This window comes from Osmerus mordax, chromosome 20 (genome assembly GCF_038355195.1).
Source record: "Osmerus mordax isolate fOsmMor3 chromosome 20, fOsmMor3.pri, whole genome shotgun sequence".
NCBI lineage: Eukaryota > Metazoa > Chordata > Actinopteri > Osmeriformes > Osmeridae > Osmerus > Osmerus mordax.
Window position 1 is genome coordinate 5,510,244 of NC_090069.1, and position 19,903 is coordinate 5,530,146.

The 19,903-nt window shown below is 45.5% G+C and overlaps 3 protein-coding genes across 4 annotated transcripts; 2 read left to right on the forward strand and 1 right to left on the reverse strand.

The window, feature by feature from the left end:
* Positions 1-389: 389 nt before the first annotated feature.
* Positions 390-3,869, reverse strand: txnl1 (thioredoxin-like 1). The gene is made up of 8 exons (XM_067258187.1): positions 3,668-3,869; positions 3,001-3,097; positions 2,598-2,771; positions 2,340-2,462; positions 2,148-2,217; positions 1,242-1,414; positions 848-952; positions 390-634 (listed from the first exon to the last, which is right to left on the reverse strand). Exons 1-8 carry the CDS (start codon positions 3,763-3,765, stop codon positions 605-607), a joined length of 870 nt encoding a protein of 289 aa, XP_067114288.1. The 5' UTR covers positions 3,766-3,869; the 3' UTR covers positions 390-604.
* An 850-nt stretch (positions 3,870-4,719) lies between these two features.
* On the forward strand, positions 4,720-11,774 carry nars1 (asparaginyl-tRNA synthetase 1). Of its 2 annotated transcripts, none has more exons than XM_067258647.1 (15): positions 4,720-4,904; positions 7,695-7,777; positions 7,900-7,965; positions 8,231-8,323; positions 8,426-8,515; positions 8,672-8,750; positions 8,947-9,017; positions 9,142-9,228; positions 9,368-9,589; positions 9,756-9,955; positions 10,200-10,335; positions 10,572-10,685; positions 10,889-11,020; positions 11,156-11,287; positions 11,447-11,774. In XM_067258647.1, the coding sequence occupies exons 1-15, from the start codon at positions 4,862-4,864 to the stop codon at positions 11,576-11,578; spliced, it is 1,680 nt and encodes a 559-aa protein (XP_067114748.1). In that variant the 5' UTR covers positions 4,720-4,861; the 3' UTR covers positions 11,579-11,774. The 2 variants fall into 2 exon arrangements, with proteins under 2 accessions (XP_067114748.1, XP_067114750.1); XM_067258649.1 differs by having other exon boundaries at positions 4,720-4,883.
* A 493-nt stretch (positions 11,775-12,267) lies between these two features.
* On the forward strand, positions 12,268-19,766 carry fech (ferrochelatase). The gene is made up of 11 exons (XM_067258247.1): positions 12,268-12,422; positions 13,007-13,136; positions 13,355-13,474; positions 13,598-13,746; positions 14,140-14,278; positions 14,876-14,978; positions 15,770-15,868; positions 16,335-16,442; positions 16,855-17,019; positions 17,511-17,570; positions 18,528-19,766. Exons 1-11 carry the CDS (start codon positions 12,383-12,385, stop codon positions 18,660-18,662), a joined length of 1,248 nt encoding a protein of 415 aa, XP_067114348.1. The 5' UTR covers positions 12,268-12,382; the 3' UTR covers positions 18,663-19,766.
* Positions 19,767-19,903: the final 137 nt, after the last annotated feature.

Genomic DNA, 19,903 nt, shown 5'->3' on the forward strand with positions numbered 1-19,903 from the left:
GCAAAACTAGGGTGCATAGAAAGGCCTTTGGTGACACCATGTGGCCACATGTGGTCATTAAGAATTGTGTCAACCTTATTTTGCTTTTTTGGTGCTTGCTTCATTACAGAAGGACTATTTTTGGAAAAGGAAAATATGTTAATGAATCATCTGAACCTTCAGTAGTGGAGTACAGTTTTGTGCACACAGTGTTACCTGAACCCTTGAATTTCCTTAGGGATCAATTTAGTGATTTCAGTATAGCTAGGTATCACATCATAATTACAAAGCGGATTAAATCCGCTGACAATATGGAGATCTAAATATTGCATGGACAGCAGAGTGTACGTATCACTGTTCAGTTACATTGACTCCACTGTTCATCCAAGTCAAGAGACAGCCCCAACATGCCTTTGAAAAAGGATTCCGTTTATTTACAGTGTTTCCTGAATTACAATAAAAATGTTCAGAATTAGACGCCTCTTCTGGTGCCATCACTTCGAAAATATGGAGGACAGTTTGGGACAAGTTTTGTCTGTTATGTGTTACATCGGAGCTAAGTTGGCAGCTTTGGCAGAGGGAGGTCTGGAGGGATCTGCAGCAATACGGCTCGTTGCCTTCCTTCTCAGTGACTCTCCCCTTTCTTGCCCACCACCTAGATTTAATACAAATAAAATACATTAAAATAGAGACTAAAAATGTATGCATATTCCACATTTCTCCAAACGTTTGACCAACTTAAACATGCAAGGGTGTAGACATTTAAGCACGTTTCCATCAAAGGAAATTGGTTTATAGTCCAACTAACAAATACATAGTATGTTTCTGGTGAATTCAAAAACCCAGTGATGGTGACGGTAGGTCTTACCCTTTTGAAGTCGTTCATGTTTGTCGCTTGTACAGGGGTCCCGATGAACGTCAGGTAATTGATTTTTGTTGTCTCCTCATCTCCTTGGTTTGACTTGATGAATAACTATTAAAACACACAAAAAAAAAGTCGTTATCTTTATACGCAGGCCAACCCACCAGAGCTTGGTTAGAAGCTGCTACGCCCATATTTCACCACTAGGTGGTGATCTTGTATCACAGGTACCTGACGGGGAAAACCTGCTGCTTCGTTTAATACAAATGCCCCCCATAAACCATTGTTACTTGAACTAAACACCATCTTTTGTGGAGAAAAATAGAACTTCTAAAAGGGGGTGTTGAAGACAAAAGGCAGGAAAGCCAAAGGTGGAGCTGGTAGATGGACGGCGTCTTACGGTCACGCTCTGGACGTTCTGGAACTTGACGTAGCGCAGGGGAATCAGGCAGTCCTCCTTGCAGTCCTCCTCGGCCAGCTCCAGGGTCTGGGTGGCCTCGCTCCTCTCCGCGTCGTCAAAGTCCATGGAGCGAGGCAGGTTGATGAAGATCTTCACGCACTTTGGTGCCTGTGCTGTGCTCCGCAGGTTAGAAGTCGAGCAAGAGAGAGAGCAAAAGAAGAGGTGAAAACAAGACGTCAGCTGGGTTCCCCTCTTGTTACTTCTAGTAACTTTTTACATTAAATTTCCATTGTATTCATTTATTTGATGGTTTTATCAAAAGTAACACACAAATTGTGCATATAGAGCATCTAAAACGTACAGCAGAAGATCAAGAATCAGAAGTGAATAATTCTAATAGTACTTTGGTGGTCCGAGTCAAACCGCCAATTTTTACAAACTGCATCTCAGTTACCAGACAGAGTGAAACTACAGTGCAACAATAACATCTCAATTACTTTACTACAGTGTAACATCTCAATTTCAGTAGTAGCTCGTTTAGTGCAGCAAGTGGATGCAGTCTCTTGCCAGACAGCGGAACAAAAGGGTCTGTTATATGCTACTTATATGCTATGTTATATGCTTATATCCTATAAGATGTATAACCAAATATGGAAGACCTTGGCAAAAGCAAGACTTCTGTGTGAGAATGTACTGGGTATAAGCAGAAGTACTTGCATGCTTAGTGTACCAATTCTGCTTCCAAAGGATTCACCGTGTTCACAATGCACCTTAGGGATTGAGCTGGTGTGGTGTAACTCTACTGCAGTGCAGTGTGCTAATGTATCTGCTGTGATGCGACTGATTTTTCTTTTGTACGTCCCAACGGGAAAGTCCATGGACATCGTGCAAGGCAGCAGGACTCACCGAAGTCAGAGGACTGAAGCTTCATCGAGAACAGCTTCACGGGCTGATTGAAGGCCATTGTAATGAGGAGCTGAGGGTGAGAATTTACATTTAGAGGGACGCGTATATGAAACTCATTTCAAACGCATCTCACAATCCCATCTAAGCTAATATGCAGAATAATTGCTATGTTGTGGGGGTCTGCGAACTCACCTGTTCATCACAGTCTGACTCCAAGTAAGTGGTGTCCTTGATTAAGCAGTTGTCAAAGCCACAGTCATCGCTCTCATTGAGGCATTCACATCCAGCTTTGCTCACGAACGGCATGAGGTCCATCTAGACAGGCACGGAACGGCGAGATGTGGAAATAAAGTGACAGGTGAGAGCAACATCTCGTCACATATTATCTAAGCCCTACAAGTGTACAGGGTCAAATCGACCAAAAGGCCAGGGTAAGCGTAGCCAACTCACATATCCCTTTGGAATGTCGGAGTCCTCGTTGCTTCCAGGGTCATTTTCTACATGCTGTTTTATTTTGTCCTCTAACCCGGAGGCATCTGCGCCTTGATACTGATCGATACGCACTCTGTTCCGGAAGAACAAAAATGTTGGCGTTGCCGAAATGTTGTTGGCGGCAGCCGTTGCCTGTAAGACAAGAAAATCCATCAAGCTGAAATGTCTGCATGCAGATCGATGAGAACAATTCCCACCCCCTCTTAATACAATTACAGCCCCAAAACAATTAGTTCCTGGTCAGAATAATTATGTATTAGTATAACATGACCGTTCCTTTCCACTGCTTGTGTATAATGAGATGACGGCATTAGCGCCACATTAATTTATCAACATCACTCCATTTATTAACATCACTCACCTGACAGACGTGCACGTCTACTTCAAGAAAAACAACTTGTGGGTACTTGTTACTCAACATGTTGAAGGCAGGGGCTATTCTGACACATGGCCGACACCTCAAGAGGAAACAAGACACGTTAAGGTAACAGGTGTTTGTAGAAAGCGTGTACCAGGCCATTCATTTACCAGTAAATTGCTTCAGCGAGTTGTGTCTATAAATTAGTAGCTACCTGCACTAGTAGGAACTCGACCAAGTACTTCGCATACACGAGTGCATTAGAAAGCTAACTGGGGAGAAGGACAATCCATGGATTCTTTAACTAAACAAACAGGTTTAGACGAATGACTATAGTAATAGCCGAGTCCTATAGTTCGCGGTGGATGGTTAGCTAGCTTGCTACCTTTAAGAATCCAAGTCTGTGATATTGCTATGTCATAGTTAGCTAGGCTAACTTGCTAAAAGACGATACAGTAGCTAGCTAGCAATCGCCCCGGCACAGCTTATAGAAAGATACCAGATGCATTTTTATTTAATACGTGCTGCAGAAAGAAGGGGATAACATGTTGTACACATTTCTCCTCGACGCTTTTTCATAGATAGCTACTTTATGAAAATGAAGTAACTAATTAGCTGTAACTAGCTAGCTAGAAAAGCCATGGGCCTGTGTCAAGATTTTGAGCCTTACCCTGCCATTGTGAACTTCACTACGGCTAGCCTTGAGCCAGCAGCTGCAAGCTCCGGTTGGAATTCTGCATCATTTCCAATTACTTTCACCCCAACCATGTTACAGATCACAGCTTTAACTGTAATGTATCGTACTTATGATAAAGCTATGGTACAATAACACCAACTCCGACACCTTACCAACGTTTGCTAACTAACTCTCCACATCGATTACAGCTTCCGGTACAACTCGACCAATGGTGTGCTTCAGCCAATCAAAGAAGTGTAAGGCGTGGACCAAATCTCAACATGGCTCTGGCGTGGACTAGTAGTCGACTCGGATGGCCTCCAGCAGCTGAAATAAAATAAAATGTATTGACGTCTAACATAGGCCTACATATATTTTCCAGTTGTACGATGAGGTGCATCCAGACAATGGCTGAGACTGTGCTGTATGGAATTTTTCATCAATCTTGGTTGACCGTTAGAAGCGTCAGCTACATTCATTTAAAGGGATATTGAATAGTAAAATAAAAACAATCTTACACTTAGTTTTAAGGTTCAATAAAATCTACAAAGGGATTTACGTAGATTTTATTGAAAACATTATGAGAAACCGAGGAAAATCTAGACAGAGTTTGACATAACACCAGTCCTTATGCCAGTAATGTGAAAGCTTCACATTTATTAATATACATTCGTCCGGATAAATTCTAAAATGTAACTTATCACAGAACATTTTACATTTCATCAAAGAAAATGTTTACATATGTCACACCTTGTATCAGAAGTGAATTAAACCAATTCATGCTTTCCTTTTTTATTCAGGATACCTATTCAGACAGTATAACAAAGAAGTAAACATCGTTATTTTGTTCCATGTGTCTGTGACCATGCTGAGGGATAAATGTCCTGCGATTTCATCAGCAACCTGTTTCAGGGCGGAACTAGCTGGCTTCATTGAATGACACGGTGAAGACAAATCCACGCGTAGTTTACTGCTGTCGGAAATGGATTTCGTCCAATGGGTGTTGTGGACTCGAAGCTGACGAGCAACCTAACCGTACGTCGGAAACCCATCATTGACACTAGAAGCATGCACTTCAGGACTAAGCTATAGCAAGCAAGAATAACCACGTTGTCATCATTCTTCAAGATCCAACAGTTTAGAAGATTACCTCTGTTAATTTGTACTACATTTTAGTCTGTATCGGCAATGTCGGAGGAAGTAACGAAAGGTGCGGACCAACTATCCGTAGGTATGGCGATAATGCATGCTACAATACCGTCGTAGCTAGCCCAGTATTGCCTGGATGCCAGAAGCTAACATCGGTCCTCCTAGTTGACCCCCCTTGGCCTTGCCTAGAAAACAGACAAATCTGCGAACTCATGTTTTATTTGCTCCGGGACCCTGGTTAGAGTATGTGGAAAGTGTTGCATCACATGATAGCTAACAAGGCTATCTCAGTCTTGTTCCGCATTAGGTATCTGTAGCTAGAACTACTAGCTTGAGTGCTGTATAGCCGCGCCATTAGCATTACATCTTAGATTCAGTGCTGCCAAAATGTAAGCTATTAGGATTGGCTCTGGCCTGGGGGGATGCGAATTTATATGACAACACGTAAACACAATTACAGTTATGTTGCTGCTGCCATAGAATGTCTAATAAGAGGAGAACGTCCACTCTCGGCAAACTTCCGGCGTCTGACCTGTAAGAAATCGAAAGGACATAAATTCTCGTTCATTCAACTTTCGACCGATAATCCATGTTGAACTTCCAAAAACTAAAATCAAATCTAAATGTGCTTTCACACCTGACATGTTTGATCCGTTTCAATCGGACCATGGTCCGTTTTCTCTGAAAGCCCGGTTCGTTTGGATAGGTGAGAACACGCATTCGAACTCTGGTACGGACCAAATAACCGAAACGTTCACTTGGAACCGAACCGGTTCCAAGTGAACCATGGTTCGGTTCGCTTTGGGTGTAAACCTAATCGGACGTATTAGTGACCTATTCCAGGAAGCAAACCAAAATGTAGTGCATTGTGGGTTGACACTTGGCAGAGACAGAAAACGTGGGGGACTGATGAAGGAAGGCTCTTCTGCAAATATGGGCTGATGATCATATTGCAGAGATACTTGTGGAGACATAAGAATAGCGAGGTATTTAAATTATTTAGTGATATACTCAGGGGCGTCTTAATAGCACTTGAGGCCCCTGGGCTATGGACTTTTTTCTTCATTTTTTGAGGCCCCCCACACGCTAATCGCACGATCGCACGAGTTGCTTGTATTGTTATTTACATTCCGTTTTACGGTTTAGGCTGAAATTCAGTTTTTGTGGCAAAAAGTGCCTTGTGTCAACGAAGGGAACTCAGTCAGTGCTAGCCTACGTCACAACGTCAGCAACGTCAGCAACGACGCATGGATACAACGTGCATTGCTGTTGCACAGCAAGTATCATGCCGGTGAACTAGCAGCATTATACATTAAAGCAATTCAAGACTTGCATGTACAGTAAGTCATGTCACAATAAATTATGTATTTAAACTCAAGCTTGTGTTGTGCGTCGCTGTATTCAATGCCACAGCCTAAACTTTATGTCAAAAGAAACGTTTTTAATTTCTGGCGCATTCAAACACGCTAAGTGAAGTTTGGCTAGCAACAGCAGCTAGGCTAGCTTGCTCGTAGCACAATTAAACTTCTCCACGCAGGGCTCTAGACTGAGACCAAAAAGTCGCGTTTGAGGGCATATTTTCAGTTAGCAGATGGTACAGTACTGTTTGAATCGCGATTCCATCTGAAAAATACTGCCGATGACAACGTTGTTAGAATAGCTTGTCTCAAAGGGGGTTCAGCTTGTTTCATATTAAATTGACCCATCTGCATCCGACGCAAGCAAGCACACCCTACAAATTGTACCCTCTAGTTTTTGTTTCATTTTGTTTAGATAAGGGGGAGGGGGGGGCCTCCCCTCCCTCCACATACACCACCAGATGCCACTGTAGAGCAGAGTAATGACACCGCGAATACGGACGTTTATCGTCATTATTATTTTGTATTATTATTAAGAGGCCCCTGATTGGTCGAGGCCCCGGGTTTAAGCCCAGGTAAACCGGTGCTTTAAGGCGCCACTGGATATACTGAAAGAAAGGGTTATTATTGCACAGTGGACCAATGTCGTCTGAAAGTTAAAAAACGTAGGCAGCAATACATAAAAGTGCGTGAGAAAAATGGTAGCTCGTCGGACGAAAAAAAAATTATTGCCATGGTTTGATGACCTGGATATAATCCTGAGTAAAAGACCAACGAGCAAGCCAAAAAACTTGGTCATAACAAAGATAGTATTGCAATCTCAATACGCTGCTGTTGCTCCATTGTTGTTCGTGACAAGGAAGTGATTTCCCCACAATCATTTTCTGTCCAATAGATTTAACAACCTGTATGACCGCTGTCATTGTTTTTTACAAACGTCATTGTATTTTTACAAACGTTGGGTCGCTTAAAAACAGGACCGTGTGAACACTAACCGGACCTAATGAAAAATGCAACAAAGTAGCAACTCATCCACTGATTCGGACCAAGCAAACGAACTAATAGGTGTGAAAGCACCCTAAGATTTCTCAACGAAAATCAGGCGAAAGACTCCCATTCATTTTGCACTGGCCTGCAATCACCCCCAGTGGAACTCTGGTAGAACTGAAACCAAATTCGGATTTGTCACCAGATTAGATATCGTCAGTAGGGAAGGTGATGCATCGCTAAATCTAGCAACACTGTCGCTAAATTGGCAACACCGCTGAGATTACACAATGGTCAGTAGACGAGCTATAACCAGCTGCACGTGAATGAGAGTGGGTATTCAATATCGTTTTTTACCATGCAGTCAACGTGCATGTCCTCTCATGTCATGGTAAACACAACACCTTGCTACTGACGACGGTTGCAGGGATACGCAACCCTCATCGTCCCAGGAGGCAGAGAGAATTAGTATCTTTTATTAATTTGATTGAATGTTCAACTTGAAATAGTTCTTCCAATTTTGTCAGGTGAGCTGTATGTGTCTGACAAAAAAGGAAGTGATCAGGATGGTGACGGATCAGAACAGAAACCATTTAAAACTCCTTTAAAGGTAAGATTAAACAGTAATTTATTAAACCTGACCGCAGACATTGATGCAGATTATGCTCCTGTATTCTCAAAAATCCAAGTGTATAAAAATGTTCTTGTGGTTATAAATGTTCTGTTGCACAGGCGTTGTCATCTGTGGGAAAGGAGCCCTTCCCAACTATATATGTGGATTCTCAGAAGGAGGGAGAGGTAGGATGCAAGCATATTTCTCTCTAACATCATGTTTGATCAAATAATAGTTATTTATTAAAGCTGCAATAGATAACATTATAAAATATATTCAAATAGGAGAATTAGCACCCCGCATTTAGCTTTCTGTGATGCTAAACAACTCGGAGGGCCTCGTTAACTTACACAACATGTTTGTAGGGGACAGACATTTATCTTTTTTACAGAAAAGAAAACAAATCATACCTATTGTACCTTTTCAAATGTTTTGTTTATTACACTCTAGCTTTGGGCAGTGATCTCAAAGACTCAGATGAAGAATGCAAAGAAGCAATGGAACAGGGAGCAGGTGAAGAAGGATGCCAAAGACAAAAATGAGGTATAAAAGTCTGTAACCAGACTAATGTCAACTGCAGGTTGTTCCTGAGAAATCAGTACCAACTAAGTGTTGACTAGTGGTTAAAGTCTTGTTAAATTGTAGGCAGAAGACAATGACAGAAGAGAAAAAAACATGGAGGAAGCAAAGAAGATCATCATCGAGAAAGACCTAAGCCTTCCCGAGCCTAAAACGGTGAGGTTCCATTGACGGCAGTTATAGTGTATCTTAAGTACTTATCTTAAGTACATTTCTACTCATACTTTGAAGTCCTCCTCACAAATGATACACCGTGGGATCTTCTGTCGCCTTTCTTAGTCTGTGTCCCTTTTTTTGTTTTTTCCCCCTCAGGCTAAGATTCATCATCTTGAGCCACTGAGGGAGCAGAGGGTGAAAGTGTTTGGTTGGGTGCACCGCCTGAGGAGGCAAGGTGAGGACGGCACAAGATGGTGGGGATGAAACTTGGGAACCGCTGTTAGCATGTTGATCTGTTACTGTTCCGTTTTAAACAGGGTTGGCAAGGTTTGAATTGGCACATTAATCCATGGGAATCATTTAAAGGCTGTTGTTTTTTTTTTGGTTTGTTTTTTTAAAGGCTGTATGGCTTATTGTATCTATTTCTTTAGGAAAAAATCTTCTCTTCATTGTCCTGAGGGATGGGACTGGTTACCTGCAGTGTGTTCTTACGGATAAGTTGGTAAAAAGAAAATGATAATAATTACATTTTGCTACGACTCCTAACACCTCTTTGTAAATGCCACTTGAATAATTCCCTGTGTATTTGGTTCTCACATTGTTTTGTACCAACCCTCTACTTGCAGTGTCAGTGCTACAATGCCCTTGTCCTGTCGACTGAGAGCACTGTTGCTTTGTATGGGACGGTGAAGCCAGTGCCAGAGGGTAAACAGGTAAACATTCAGTCCTAAATTTAACGCCATTGATTTTGATAGTACTCCTTTGGGGGATGTTTCTGTGTACCGTTTGATTTGATCTGATACTGTGATAAGCTCCCATACAAAGCCACAATGTTGATTTCCGTTCATCCAGGCCCCCGGTGGCCACGAGCTGCACTGCGATTTCTGGGAGCTGGTGGGCCTGGCCCCGGCTGGTGGCGCTGACAACCTTCTGAACGAGGAGTCGGACGTGGACGTCCAGCTCAACAACCGACACATGCTGATCCGTGGGGAGAACGTCTCCAAGATCCTTCGGGTTCGCTCCACCGTCACACAGTGCTTCAGGGACCATTTCTTCAACCGTGGATACTACGAGGTGAGGACGCCCTCCGTGTTGGAGGATTTTGAAGCTTTAAACACCATTTTTAAGTGTGATACCTTTCCTGGATTGACAGGCATTGACCCTTGAATACACGCAAGTTGCGGACGTGAAATCGTGTTGATCCCGGCAACTATTTCGACCTTTCTCGCTGTTCTCCTAGATCACACCTCCCACCCTAGTGCAGACCCAGGTCGAGGGAGGCTCCACCCTCTTCAACCTGAACTACTTTGGTGAGGAGGCATACCTCACCCAGTCCTCCCAGCTGTACCTGGAGACCTGCATCCCAGCCTTGGGAGACACCTTCTGCATCGCCCAGTCCTACCGTGCTGAGCAGTCCCGCACACGCAGGCACCTGTCTGAGTGAGTACCTTTTGGATAAGCCAATCAGAATGTGGTTTATTCGCCCTAAAAGGAGTTTACTCTGGCAGGAAGGTGCATACAATAAACATATATGTTCAATAACAAAGTAGAAATGTACAATAGTCTAACTAAGTCTAAACAAGTAAACAATATGTAAAATATAAAATAGATGTGACAGGAGATGGTAAAAAGGTATTTTTACCAACTGTGAACTGTGACCAACTGTTTGACTTGTGTTCTGCAGGTACACTCACATAGAGGCAGAGTGTCCCTTCATGACCTATGAGGACCTTCTGACCCGCCTGGAGGACCTGGTGTGTGACGTGGTGGATCGTGTTCTGAAATCTCCGGCTGCTCCTCTCCTCTATGAAGTCAACCCTGTATGTCTGGCACATATATTACAACACTCTGCCCTAGTCTTTTTTTTAAATAGTTTGGTAGACAGAGGGGTTCTCAAAACCATCCATGACAAGACCTAAAACTTATTTCATAATTAACTAAACAAATGTCATTCAACTTGGGGGGGGGGGGGGGGACACAAAGACTAAATAACAGTATTATATTAATCAGGGTCAGTGGTAGATTAAATGTAATCTGAATAATTCCGACACCACAGAACTTCAAGCCCCCAAAGAGGCCCTTCAAGAGGATGAACTACAGCGAGGCAATTGACTGGCTAAAAGAACATGACATCAAGAAGGATGATGGCACCTACTATGAGTTTGGAGAGGTACATGTGGAAGAAGTGGTCATTATTTATTATTTCCTAATTTTACATGGGCTACATGTAATTGTAGTTCCGTGTAATTGTTAGTAGATCCTTTGCTTGTAGAGCGTTGCCTGATACACATAGTTTTCTAACTTGTGTTGGGGTGTCTTAATTGCATGTGTGTGTGGCGTATTAGCTTTACCCCTGTCACCTGTGTGTCTCAGGACATCCCTGAAGCCCCGGAGAGGCTGATGACCGACAGCATCAACGAGACCATCCTGCTGTGCCGCTTCCCTGCGGAGATCAAGTCCTTCTACATGCAGCGCTGCCCCGAGGACCGGCGTCTCACCGAGTCGGTACGATGAACGCAGACGAAACCGCGGCCTCGTCTCGTTTGATCCCGTTTCGACGCGTCATTGGTTAGCCATTAGCTTTGGTGACAAACGGTTAGCTGTGAATGAGCGAATGTTCTGCTTTTGTGCATCTACCAGGTTGATGTGCTGATGCCTAATGTTGGAGAGATTGTGGGAGGGTCCATGCGTATCTGGGATGCTGAGGAGCTACTGGAGGGGTACAAGAGGGAAGGCATTGACCCAACCCCCTACTACTGGTACACTGACCAGGTACGTCTTCAGAGCAGGATGCCGGCACTGAAAAGGCTGAAAACATTGACTGCAGTTGTATGTCTCTGTTACTCCATTAAGGCATTGTTCGTGTGCGTTGAGACTTTACTAAATACAGTTGATTTGGTCCCTGACAAGTGTCAAATATGTGTCTTTTAGAGGAAGTACGGAACCTGTCCCCACGGTGGCTACGGCCTGGGCCTGGAGCGCTTCCTCACCTGGCTTCTGAACAGGCATCACATCAGGGATGTGTGTCTCTACCCCCGCTTCATCCAGCGCTGTCGACCCTGAGCTACTTAAACAGAGCACTAAACACGCACCAAGTACGAGAATAAAGGCACACTTAATGACCCCTGGAATATTCTGCCGCTCTCTACAAAGTAAAAAAATAAATAATATAATGGCATGTAATGTATGATGCAGCTACATTTCCCACCACTCACATATTCTTGCTGTCAAGTCTGCCAATAAAGAATGATATGCTCAATGTCGGTGTGTTTGTCGTCAATAATAAGGAAAGGCTGCTTGACTGTCCCATTTGTCAAAATACCAGCAATGAATGCATTTTGAGGTTATACTTCCTGCATAGCTTGCCTACTAGCCACATTATGCTACTAATGGCTGAATCCTGACTAACTTGTCTGTCAAGGAAGTACATTTTAGGCATGCTGACAGTTTCGTTAGGCATGCAAACAGTGTCGGAAACTAACCCTCGGAAATTGGACGATAAGGTTTTCTACTATTATATGTACTATTACTTAGTCAGAACACCTAGGGGCTACAATATGCAACATTTTCATTTAGGTAGAACCACCAGAGCCATTGCTATGGATAGAAGTATTAATATTTTTCTATGGCTCTGGGTGGAACGCTGCGATCTAGGGCTCTACTGGGCGGAGTCTAGATGCTGCTAGTGGCGTCATCAACTATGTCAGTGAAAGCACGCATGACAACACTGCTTAAAGAGAGAGTAGAGGCTAGAAGGGACACTGAAAGCCAGCTGAAGTAATCTAAGGAACTACCTATTGGATAGACCTTTCTGCCAAGAGGAGCTACTTAAAGAGGAGAAAGGGACAGCACAAACCACTCAATACCATGATGGCTGTGTTGGGCAGTGCGAGTCGGCTGGTCCAATGTGAGTTAAGAATGGCATGCCTAGTTAGCATAACCTTCACTGACAGGTTGTGAATGAGAAAGTTAGCTAGCTACGAGTCACATGCCAAGACCATGCAGGCTATGATCTGAAAATAACGTTTTCCTAAATCCTTACTTACAGTTGATCAGCTATTTAGCTCTTACGCAATTGTAATACCAAGCTTACGTCAGATTTGTAGCTAACTAGCTTCTTGCTAGTCCAGCTAGCGTTAGCCAGTTCGCTACTTACTGACTGGCTGTCTTACCACATACTGTAGTGCTAGCATTCTAGCTAATATTTATGTCTCGAAATGGTTTTTTATTAATATCAATAAGTTATTATTGTATGTCTTTCAAAATATTTTTGGTGGATATTTTCTCCGTGGAAAAGTTTTGTAAAGAGGATAAATTTGCAGTTACACAAGTCACATTTTTTGAACTTGCATAACCCTGCGCCGCCAAGTGTACACTAAATAGAACAACATCCTATTCAACTATCGGTCATGGTAGTGCCTAAATAATATTACTTGCATAACTGCACTGTACTTATGTGAAGGTTGTTTCTTTTATTATATTTTTCCTCAGTTGCCAGAAGCAGCCATGCCATAACCCTGTGTGTAAGTACATCTCTCAGAACAAGAAGGCAGTCAACTGCAGCTGCTGCAGCCTTTGTGCAACCAGCTTCTGCTGTATCCACAGAAACCCTCGAGAACAGGTAAGTAATGCCTTTTCTTTCCAACTATTATTAAAGTTTAGTCTCGCAAATGCTTCAGAGACATACTTGTACATAGGAAAATGTGTGTGTTAGAGAGTGAGGGAGTGTCCTGGATGCTCATCTTCCTACATGGAGCAGCTCTCTGGATAGTAATTTAGATGTCTTTGATATATAACTACAAACGTCCACAATAATTGCCGTATTTTGTCTCAATGCAGAAAACCTAAAACTGGGATTCTTATGCTGAACATGGGAGGTCCTGAAAAACTCACAGACGTTCATGACTTCCTATTGCGGCTCTTCCTGGACACCGACTTGATGAAACTTCCTGTTCAGAAGTAAGAAAAGGCCCGCTCGCAGACCTCCCACAACGAGGTGGAAGATGTTTGTGCAAGATCCTTTTTGTTCACCTCTCTTGACACCTCCTAAAGTCAACGTTGTGACATCTCTGCCTTCCACAGCACACTGGGGCCATTCATAGCAAAGCGCCGCACGCCTAAGATCCAGGAGCAATACAGCAAGATTGGAGGGGGCTCGCCCATCAAGGCCTGGACCACCATGCAAGGAGAGGGCATGGTCAAGCTGCTGGATGAAATGTGCCCAGAGACAGGTGAGACCAGGGAACCCTTCTACCCTGTTAGCAATAACGGGAGGGCTGTTTTAGGACTAGTCGTCTGCTTATCTTGCTCCGGAGCCGAGTTGGAGTGTGGGGAGGAGATAGTAAAGAGTTGTTGCGCCACACCCCACACCACACCTTAGTGATAAGAGGTTGGCTTTCTCCTGCCGGGTCATTTCTTACTCTCTCTAAGAACTCAGCACAAGGGTTGTGGATGATGCAGTATATCGGTCTACAAAATGTCAAAAGTATCCGCTTCCGGGGCCGATTCGTTTCATATAAAAGGGTTTCTTCTTGCTGTGTATATACACACATCCAAGCGGTGGAAATAAACAAGATTCCCTCGTGTGACTTTTTATCGTTTTTCGAATGTTCCCTGTTTGCTAGCTCCTCACAAGTTTTACATCGGCTTCCGCTACGTGCACCCGCTGACCGAGGAGGCCATCGAGGAGATGGAGAAGGACGGGGTGGACCGAGCCGTGGCCTTCACGCAGTACCCTCAGTACAGCTGCTCCACCACAGGCAGGTGGCCTTCTCAGCCCTCCCCTGGCTGGCGCTACTCCAGGAGGGAGTCTTTGTCCCCAAAGAAGTTTCATCTGAATGTATATTTATGGGGAAAAAAAACTTTGAACAACTGAAATGTTTTTTTTTTTTTTTTTACAAAAGAAGATTTTTAGAGTAGACCTAATCTGTGGGAGACACCAACCCTTTCCAGGGTTTGGGCTTGTGAATGACAAATATCTGGACATTTGGGTTATCTAACAGAAGGTTGTGGAAGCACCCTGTGCCTGTCACCCCACCCTGCCTCCTGTATGTATTGCCAAGGCTAGATAACTATAGAGGGGTTCGTCCCACCAGCTGCTCCTTCTAGACACACTTCTCTGTCACTGCGAGAGAAGATTCAATATCATAGAGAGAGGGAGGGAGGGGGGGGGGAGTGAGACCTGAAGAGGAACTGCTTGAGAAATGTATTTCATTGTAGCCAACCAGCAATGTTGTGACTCATCACTGTGACATTCTGACCGCTGCGTTACGTTTCCTCCTTTCCTTTGTGTGACATAGAGCACAGACGATGGCATTGTTGTTCTCGCTCCACTCATCTCCCATCTCCCTACACAGGAAGCAGTTTGAACGCCATCTACCGTTACTACAGCAACAGAGCGGACCGGCCCAAGATGAGGTGGAGCGTCATCGACCGCTGGCCCACACATCCGCTGCTGGTGGAGGTGAGAACTCTTCGTGCGGTGGTGCTGTTGACGTAGCACGACTGGTCCTAACTCCCTGGTGCCCCATCAGCACGGAAGACTAGATCATCAGTGACTAGATGAGCCTGGGAGACAGACAAAGCTGCGAACCCGTGTTTTATTTGCTCTGGCGGGTGGATCTGGCCCCTCCCCTAACCCCCTCCACTGACACGTGGGCGGGCCAATCACAACAGTTTATCTGATATGGGGCGGGTTGAAAACGATGACTGTACCGTTGAGGAATTTTCGTAAACGACCGAGATTGACTTTTGGTCGCTCCGATTGGTTGGATCTATCCAAATGCATCCGGACTGCACTCTCTTTGATCGTTTCCCTTTTAGAAATCGAAAATGACCTGAGAGAATACGCACTCGCGAATGGGTCTGGTGATGCCAGGCTGGTTCGGAGTCGCATTGAGGTTCTTCAAGTATTCAGCTAGATGCTCCTTTGGCTCCCTGTGCTCCTTTGTGCTGGTTGCTATGGGGATTGGCACCAAACTCCCAGCTGGGTTCGTCAGGGTTGTTGACCTAGGATGAACCGTTCCCATGTGCAAAGTGTAGACTCCGGCCTGCTCGACCCTCTCAGGCCCTCGATTCGAAGTTCCGCAGTGACGGAAACTCGATACGCGTCGTGTTCTGTTTCCAAGCACAGAGAAACCTAAAGCACTGGTACGCCCGAGTACCTCTGTGTATGTTTGTATATAGAAAGGTGTGAAAATGTGGTGTGGCCTCGGACGGGCCTTAACGGGCCCCCTCTCCCTGTGGCCTTTGCAGTGCTTCGCGGAGCACGTCCTTAACGAGCTGCAGAAGTTCCCCCCGGAGAAGAGGGACGACGTGGTGATCCTGTTCTCGGCACATTCCCTCCCCATGGCCGTGAGTACTCCTCCGTTCACCCGGCCCTCCACACCACCGTGTGTGTGTGTGTGTGTGTGTGTGTGTGTGTGTGTGTGTGTGTGTGTGTGTGTGTGTGTGTGTGTGTGTGTGTGTGTGTGTGTGTGTGTGTGTGTGTGTGTGTGTGTGTGTGTGTGTGTGTGTGTGTGTGTGTGTGTGTGTGTGTGTGTGTGTGTGTGTGTGTGTGTGTGTGTGTGTGTGTGTGTGTGTGTGTGTGTGTGTGTGTGTGTGTGTGTGTGTGTGTGTGTGTGTGTGTGTGTGTGTGTGTGTGTGTGTGTGTTTCCGATGCCTAGATATTACCCACTGGTCGGATGTGCTCTGTGTCTTTTTCTTTAGTCTTTCCGCCAGACGCCGAGTTGAACCTGGCCGAGCCTGTGGGATGTCAAACGTACAAGGAGTGTTACTACGTTCACCGGTTTTAGTAACTGTGTGTGTGTCCCATGTCTAGGTGGTGAACCGGGGAGACCCCTATCCTCAAGAAGTGGGAGCCACAGTGCAGAGGGTGATGGAGAGGCTGGGTCACTGCAACCCTTACCGCTTAGTCTGGCAGTCCAGGGTAAACACACAGTCACACACTCAGGGAGGGAGTCGATGGTACTCCGCTATGGGGAGAAATTCCAAAGGTTCTTGCTTATGTATGGAGTAATCTGAGTAAGGAGTAATCTTCAAAAGCCCTACTGAATTTCATGAAGCACGCTTCAGATTTATAATTGACCCAAAAGCACCACCTAGTGGTTATGAATGGACCATGCACCCCGATGGGATCACTTTAGTTTCAGTTAAGCGCCACACATTTGAAGTCATTTGTGTATACATAAAAACTTTTTTTAATTATTAATTTGATATAGATCAAATGAACAGCACATAACCAGTAATGACCAGTTTGAAGTGAATTCCGACACCACACCAACACACCTGGCCTCCCTCCCTCCCTCCCCTCCCACGTGTGTCTCCTCCCCCTTCCCCAGGTGGGGCCCATGCAGTGGCTGGGCCCCCAGACGGACGACGTCATCAAGGGCCTGTGCGAGCGCGGCAAGAAGAACCTGCTCCTCGTGCCCATCGCCTTCACCAGCGACCACATCGAGACGCTGCACGAACTGGACATCGAGTACTCCCAAGTCCTGGGGGAGGAGGTGAGGAGCCACACACGCACGCACACACAACGCCCACCTTGGTAGAGCAGCAGAGAGCCTTTACCCTGTTGTATGTGTGGATACTGTACATGCATGGGGAGTCAGGTGGCTGAGCGGTTAGGGAATCAGGCTAGTAATCTGAAGGTTGCCGGTTTGATTTCCGGCCGTGCAAAATGACGTTGTGTCCTTGGGCAAGGCGCTTCACCCTACTTGCTTCGGGGGAATGTCCCTGTACTTTCTGTAAGTCTGCTAAATGACTAAATGTAATATTGCTGGGGAGGATATATGTATGAGAAACACCGGTGACCATACAGCTAAGGCGCATGTAATAGATTAGTATGCAGTCTCCCCCTCCCCCCTCAACATTCCCCTCACGGCAGGGGGAACCAGCGGTCACGCCGAACACCCAGATAAGAGTGTAGGAGGGTTAGACTGTCATGCTAAGTTGACGGTGCCGAGGTAATGTGTGGATGTGTGCGTCTGTTCCTCAGTGCGGCGTGGAGAACATCAGACGCGCCGAGTCCTTGAACGGGAACCCGCTGTTCTTCAAGGTACGTTTCCAGCGTGGTGTCAGGGACGCCCCAAGGTGCACTTCCTTGAGATTTCACAAACGCACGGTGCCAAGCCCGAACAAACGAAATACCTTTCCTTTTTAATATCAAGGTTCTTTAAAATAAAAAAATAAAATAAAAAAACGACAACAAAAAACGATCTCTGGCCTTCATTCCTCGTGATTCGAGAAACGATGGATTTTCTCGAGACGGCGTCCTTGCCGAATTGCCGCTTGTAGCGGAAAGAAACGGGCAAAGTACTGGCTTGTGTGCTGCTTAGGTACTGCGGCGTCGTAGACCCCCACCTCGTTGTGGAGTGACTGGGTCTTATGCCGGTGCCAGGATCAAAAGATGCACAGGCAGAGCTTTTGAAGCGGCATTGGCCCCTCCCAGAGTTGACCCCCGATCCCCCCCGATTTCTCTCGGCTGGGGTAATTTGTCGAGGGATAGGCACCATGGGTAGCACTGCTCAGCCCATGAGCTGGGAGGAAAGCTCCAGGGAGCAACTGGTCAATAAAGGGATTGACCGACCCGACCTCCCCCCCCCCCCCACCCTCTCATTCTCTTACAACCATCCCTCCATCCCTCGCTCCTCGCAGCCACGCTCGAGCAAGGTGGCCTCCCTGGAAGTTGTGCAGGTTGTGTGTAAAAGTAACAGGCAGCTTTTGAGAGGGTTTATTAGAGGGAGCAGCCGAAATCAATCGGCGAGCCTTTTGAGTTCACTTGCAGTGGCACTACCTGGCGCTGATCCCCACAGTCGGAGCCCTAACCAGCCTTCTGCAGACCCACAAGCGGCTCCACCATCAGCAGACAGAGGCCTACAAATGGTTCAAAGGGTTCCTTGTGATTTTGTCCTTTTCTCTGTGTGTGTGTTGTTGGTCAGTGAGACCAGCCCGGTTTTGATGTGCTCAGCCCAGCTCACTCTCCTCTTCCCCCCCCCTCCTCCTCCTCCCTCAGGCCCTGGCCGACCTGGTACGGTCTCACCTCAAGTCCGACGAGCCGTGCTCCCGCCAGCTGACTCTGCGCTGCCCGCTTTGCGTCAACCCCACCTGTGGAGAAACCAAGGCCTTCTTCGCCAACCAGAAGTCCTAACTTCCCTCCCTCCCTCCCGCTCTCACACACACACGCTTATACGCTCTTAAACCGTAGACCCCCCCCTCCCCCGCCGTCCATCCTCCTCCTTGCTGTCAATCTGGAACGAACACGAAAGCCAAATATAACCCCAAAAAACAGTCACTCTTCACAAATCGCCCCCCCCCCATCCACATCACATAGCATCGAAGACACAGATTGGAGATGTTTTTATTTATTTTATTTTTTACATTCCATCTGGTTGGTGTTCTCTCTCCGGCACATTCTCGGTGGAATTGACCTGGACGTCATTCATATTAGGATTTTTGGGGGAATGATTGAAATAGTTGATGCTGGATAAAGTCCATTCTTGTGCTCTTCTCTCCCTCTGCTATATTCATTGCTGAGGTCCACACTGTACAAACCGACTGTGCCACAGCTCCACAGTCAAAAGTAACCACTGACCTCACACTGACCTGCCTACCGCGGTGGAAGATGGCGCTAGTATGTCGTCTTGCTCGAATTCAGCTTTCTGTACCGCAAACACACCAGTCCTTCCTAGTCTTCAGTGCCCTCTGTGGTAAGCTGTGAAATGTAGCGTGACAGACACAGACACTGGCCCTGTCTGGCTTCTGTCATGCTTCTGTCCTTGACCCCGAGGGGCATGAATCGAGGGTCGGCTTCTCCCGCGACCTCATTCTAACCGTAGGTAACCACGGGAGCAGCTTCCTGTCGCCATCGCTGCTGCGCCCGACTCGTGCCTTTTCATTCATTCACTTCTCAAAGACGGAAGATCTGACTGTTTTTATGCACATTTTCACCGGTGATCTGGTAACACCTGGTTCTAATGAATTGAATTACTCTGTACATCATGTTGAAGATCCCTGAGAAAGTGTGTGTGTGTGTGTGTGTGTGTGTGTGTTTTGAGTCAGTGTACAGTTATGTACTGTACTACAGGTATGTGTATATAGCAAGAGAAACCAGTTCAGTCACAGTTCAGACATTTATTTATTGAAGTTAAAACGTCATCAGCTTGTTCCATACCATGTACCTTTTTATATTATGAACGTTATACGAAGATATATAAACATAAATTAAAGATGCTTGGTGTAAGATTCTCCACAATATCTCACCCTTCCTTGGTATATTGTTTTGCACATATTCTTAAATGACACCCTGCAATTCAGTGTTCATTCCGACAAGGAAAAAAAAGACTTATTTTACTAAAATTTTACTAAAATATTAATCAAATGATTAACCTC

What these genes read in the sequence shown, in the direction of transcription:
- txnl1 (XM_067258187.1), bottom strand. Translation starts at nt 3,765, where the DNA reads ATGGTTGGGGTGAAAGTAATTGGAAATGATGCAGAATTCCAACCGGAG. An exon ending in TAGACGTGCACGTCTGTCAG is followed by an intron (nt 2,772 to 3,000) that starts GTGAGTGATGTT and finishes CTTGTCTTACAG; the next exon opens with GCAACGGCTGCCGCCAACAA. An exon ending in ACATGAACGACTTCAAAAGG is followed by an intron (nt 635 to 847) that starts GTAAGACCTACC and finishes TATTAAATCTAG; the next exon opens with GTGGTGGGCAAGAAAGGGGA.
- nars1 (XM_067258647.1), top strand. Translation starts at nt 4,862, where the DNA reads ATGTCGGAGGAAGTAACGAAAGGTGCGGACCAACTATCCGTAG. An exon ending in TCAACCGTGGATACTACGAG is followed by an intron (nt 9,590 to 9,755) that starts GTGAGGACGCCC and finishes CTGTTCTCCTAG; the next exon opens with ATCACACCTCCCACCCTAGT. An exon ending in ACACGCAGGCACCTGTCTGA is followed by an intron (nt 9,956 to 10,199) that starts GTGAGTACCTTT and finishes TGTGTTCTGCAG; the next exon opens with GTACACTCACATAGAGGCAG.
- fech (XM_067258247.1), top strand. Translation starts at nt 12,383, where the DNA reads ATGATGGCTGTGTTGGGCAGTGCGAGTCGGCTGGTCCAAT. An exon ending in ACAGAAACCCTCGAGAACAG is followed by an intron (nt 13,137 to 13,354) that starts GTAAGTAATGCC and finishes GTCTCAATGCAG; the next exon opens with AAAACCTAAAACTGGGATTC. An exon ending in TGAAATGTGCCCAGAGACAG is followed by an intron (nt 13,747 to 14,139) that starts GTGAGACCAGGG and finishes CCTGTTTGCTAG; the next exon opens with CTCCTCACAAGTTTTACATC.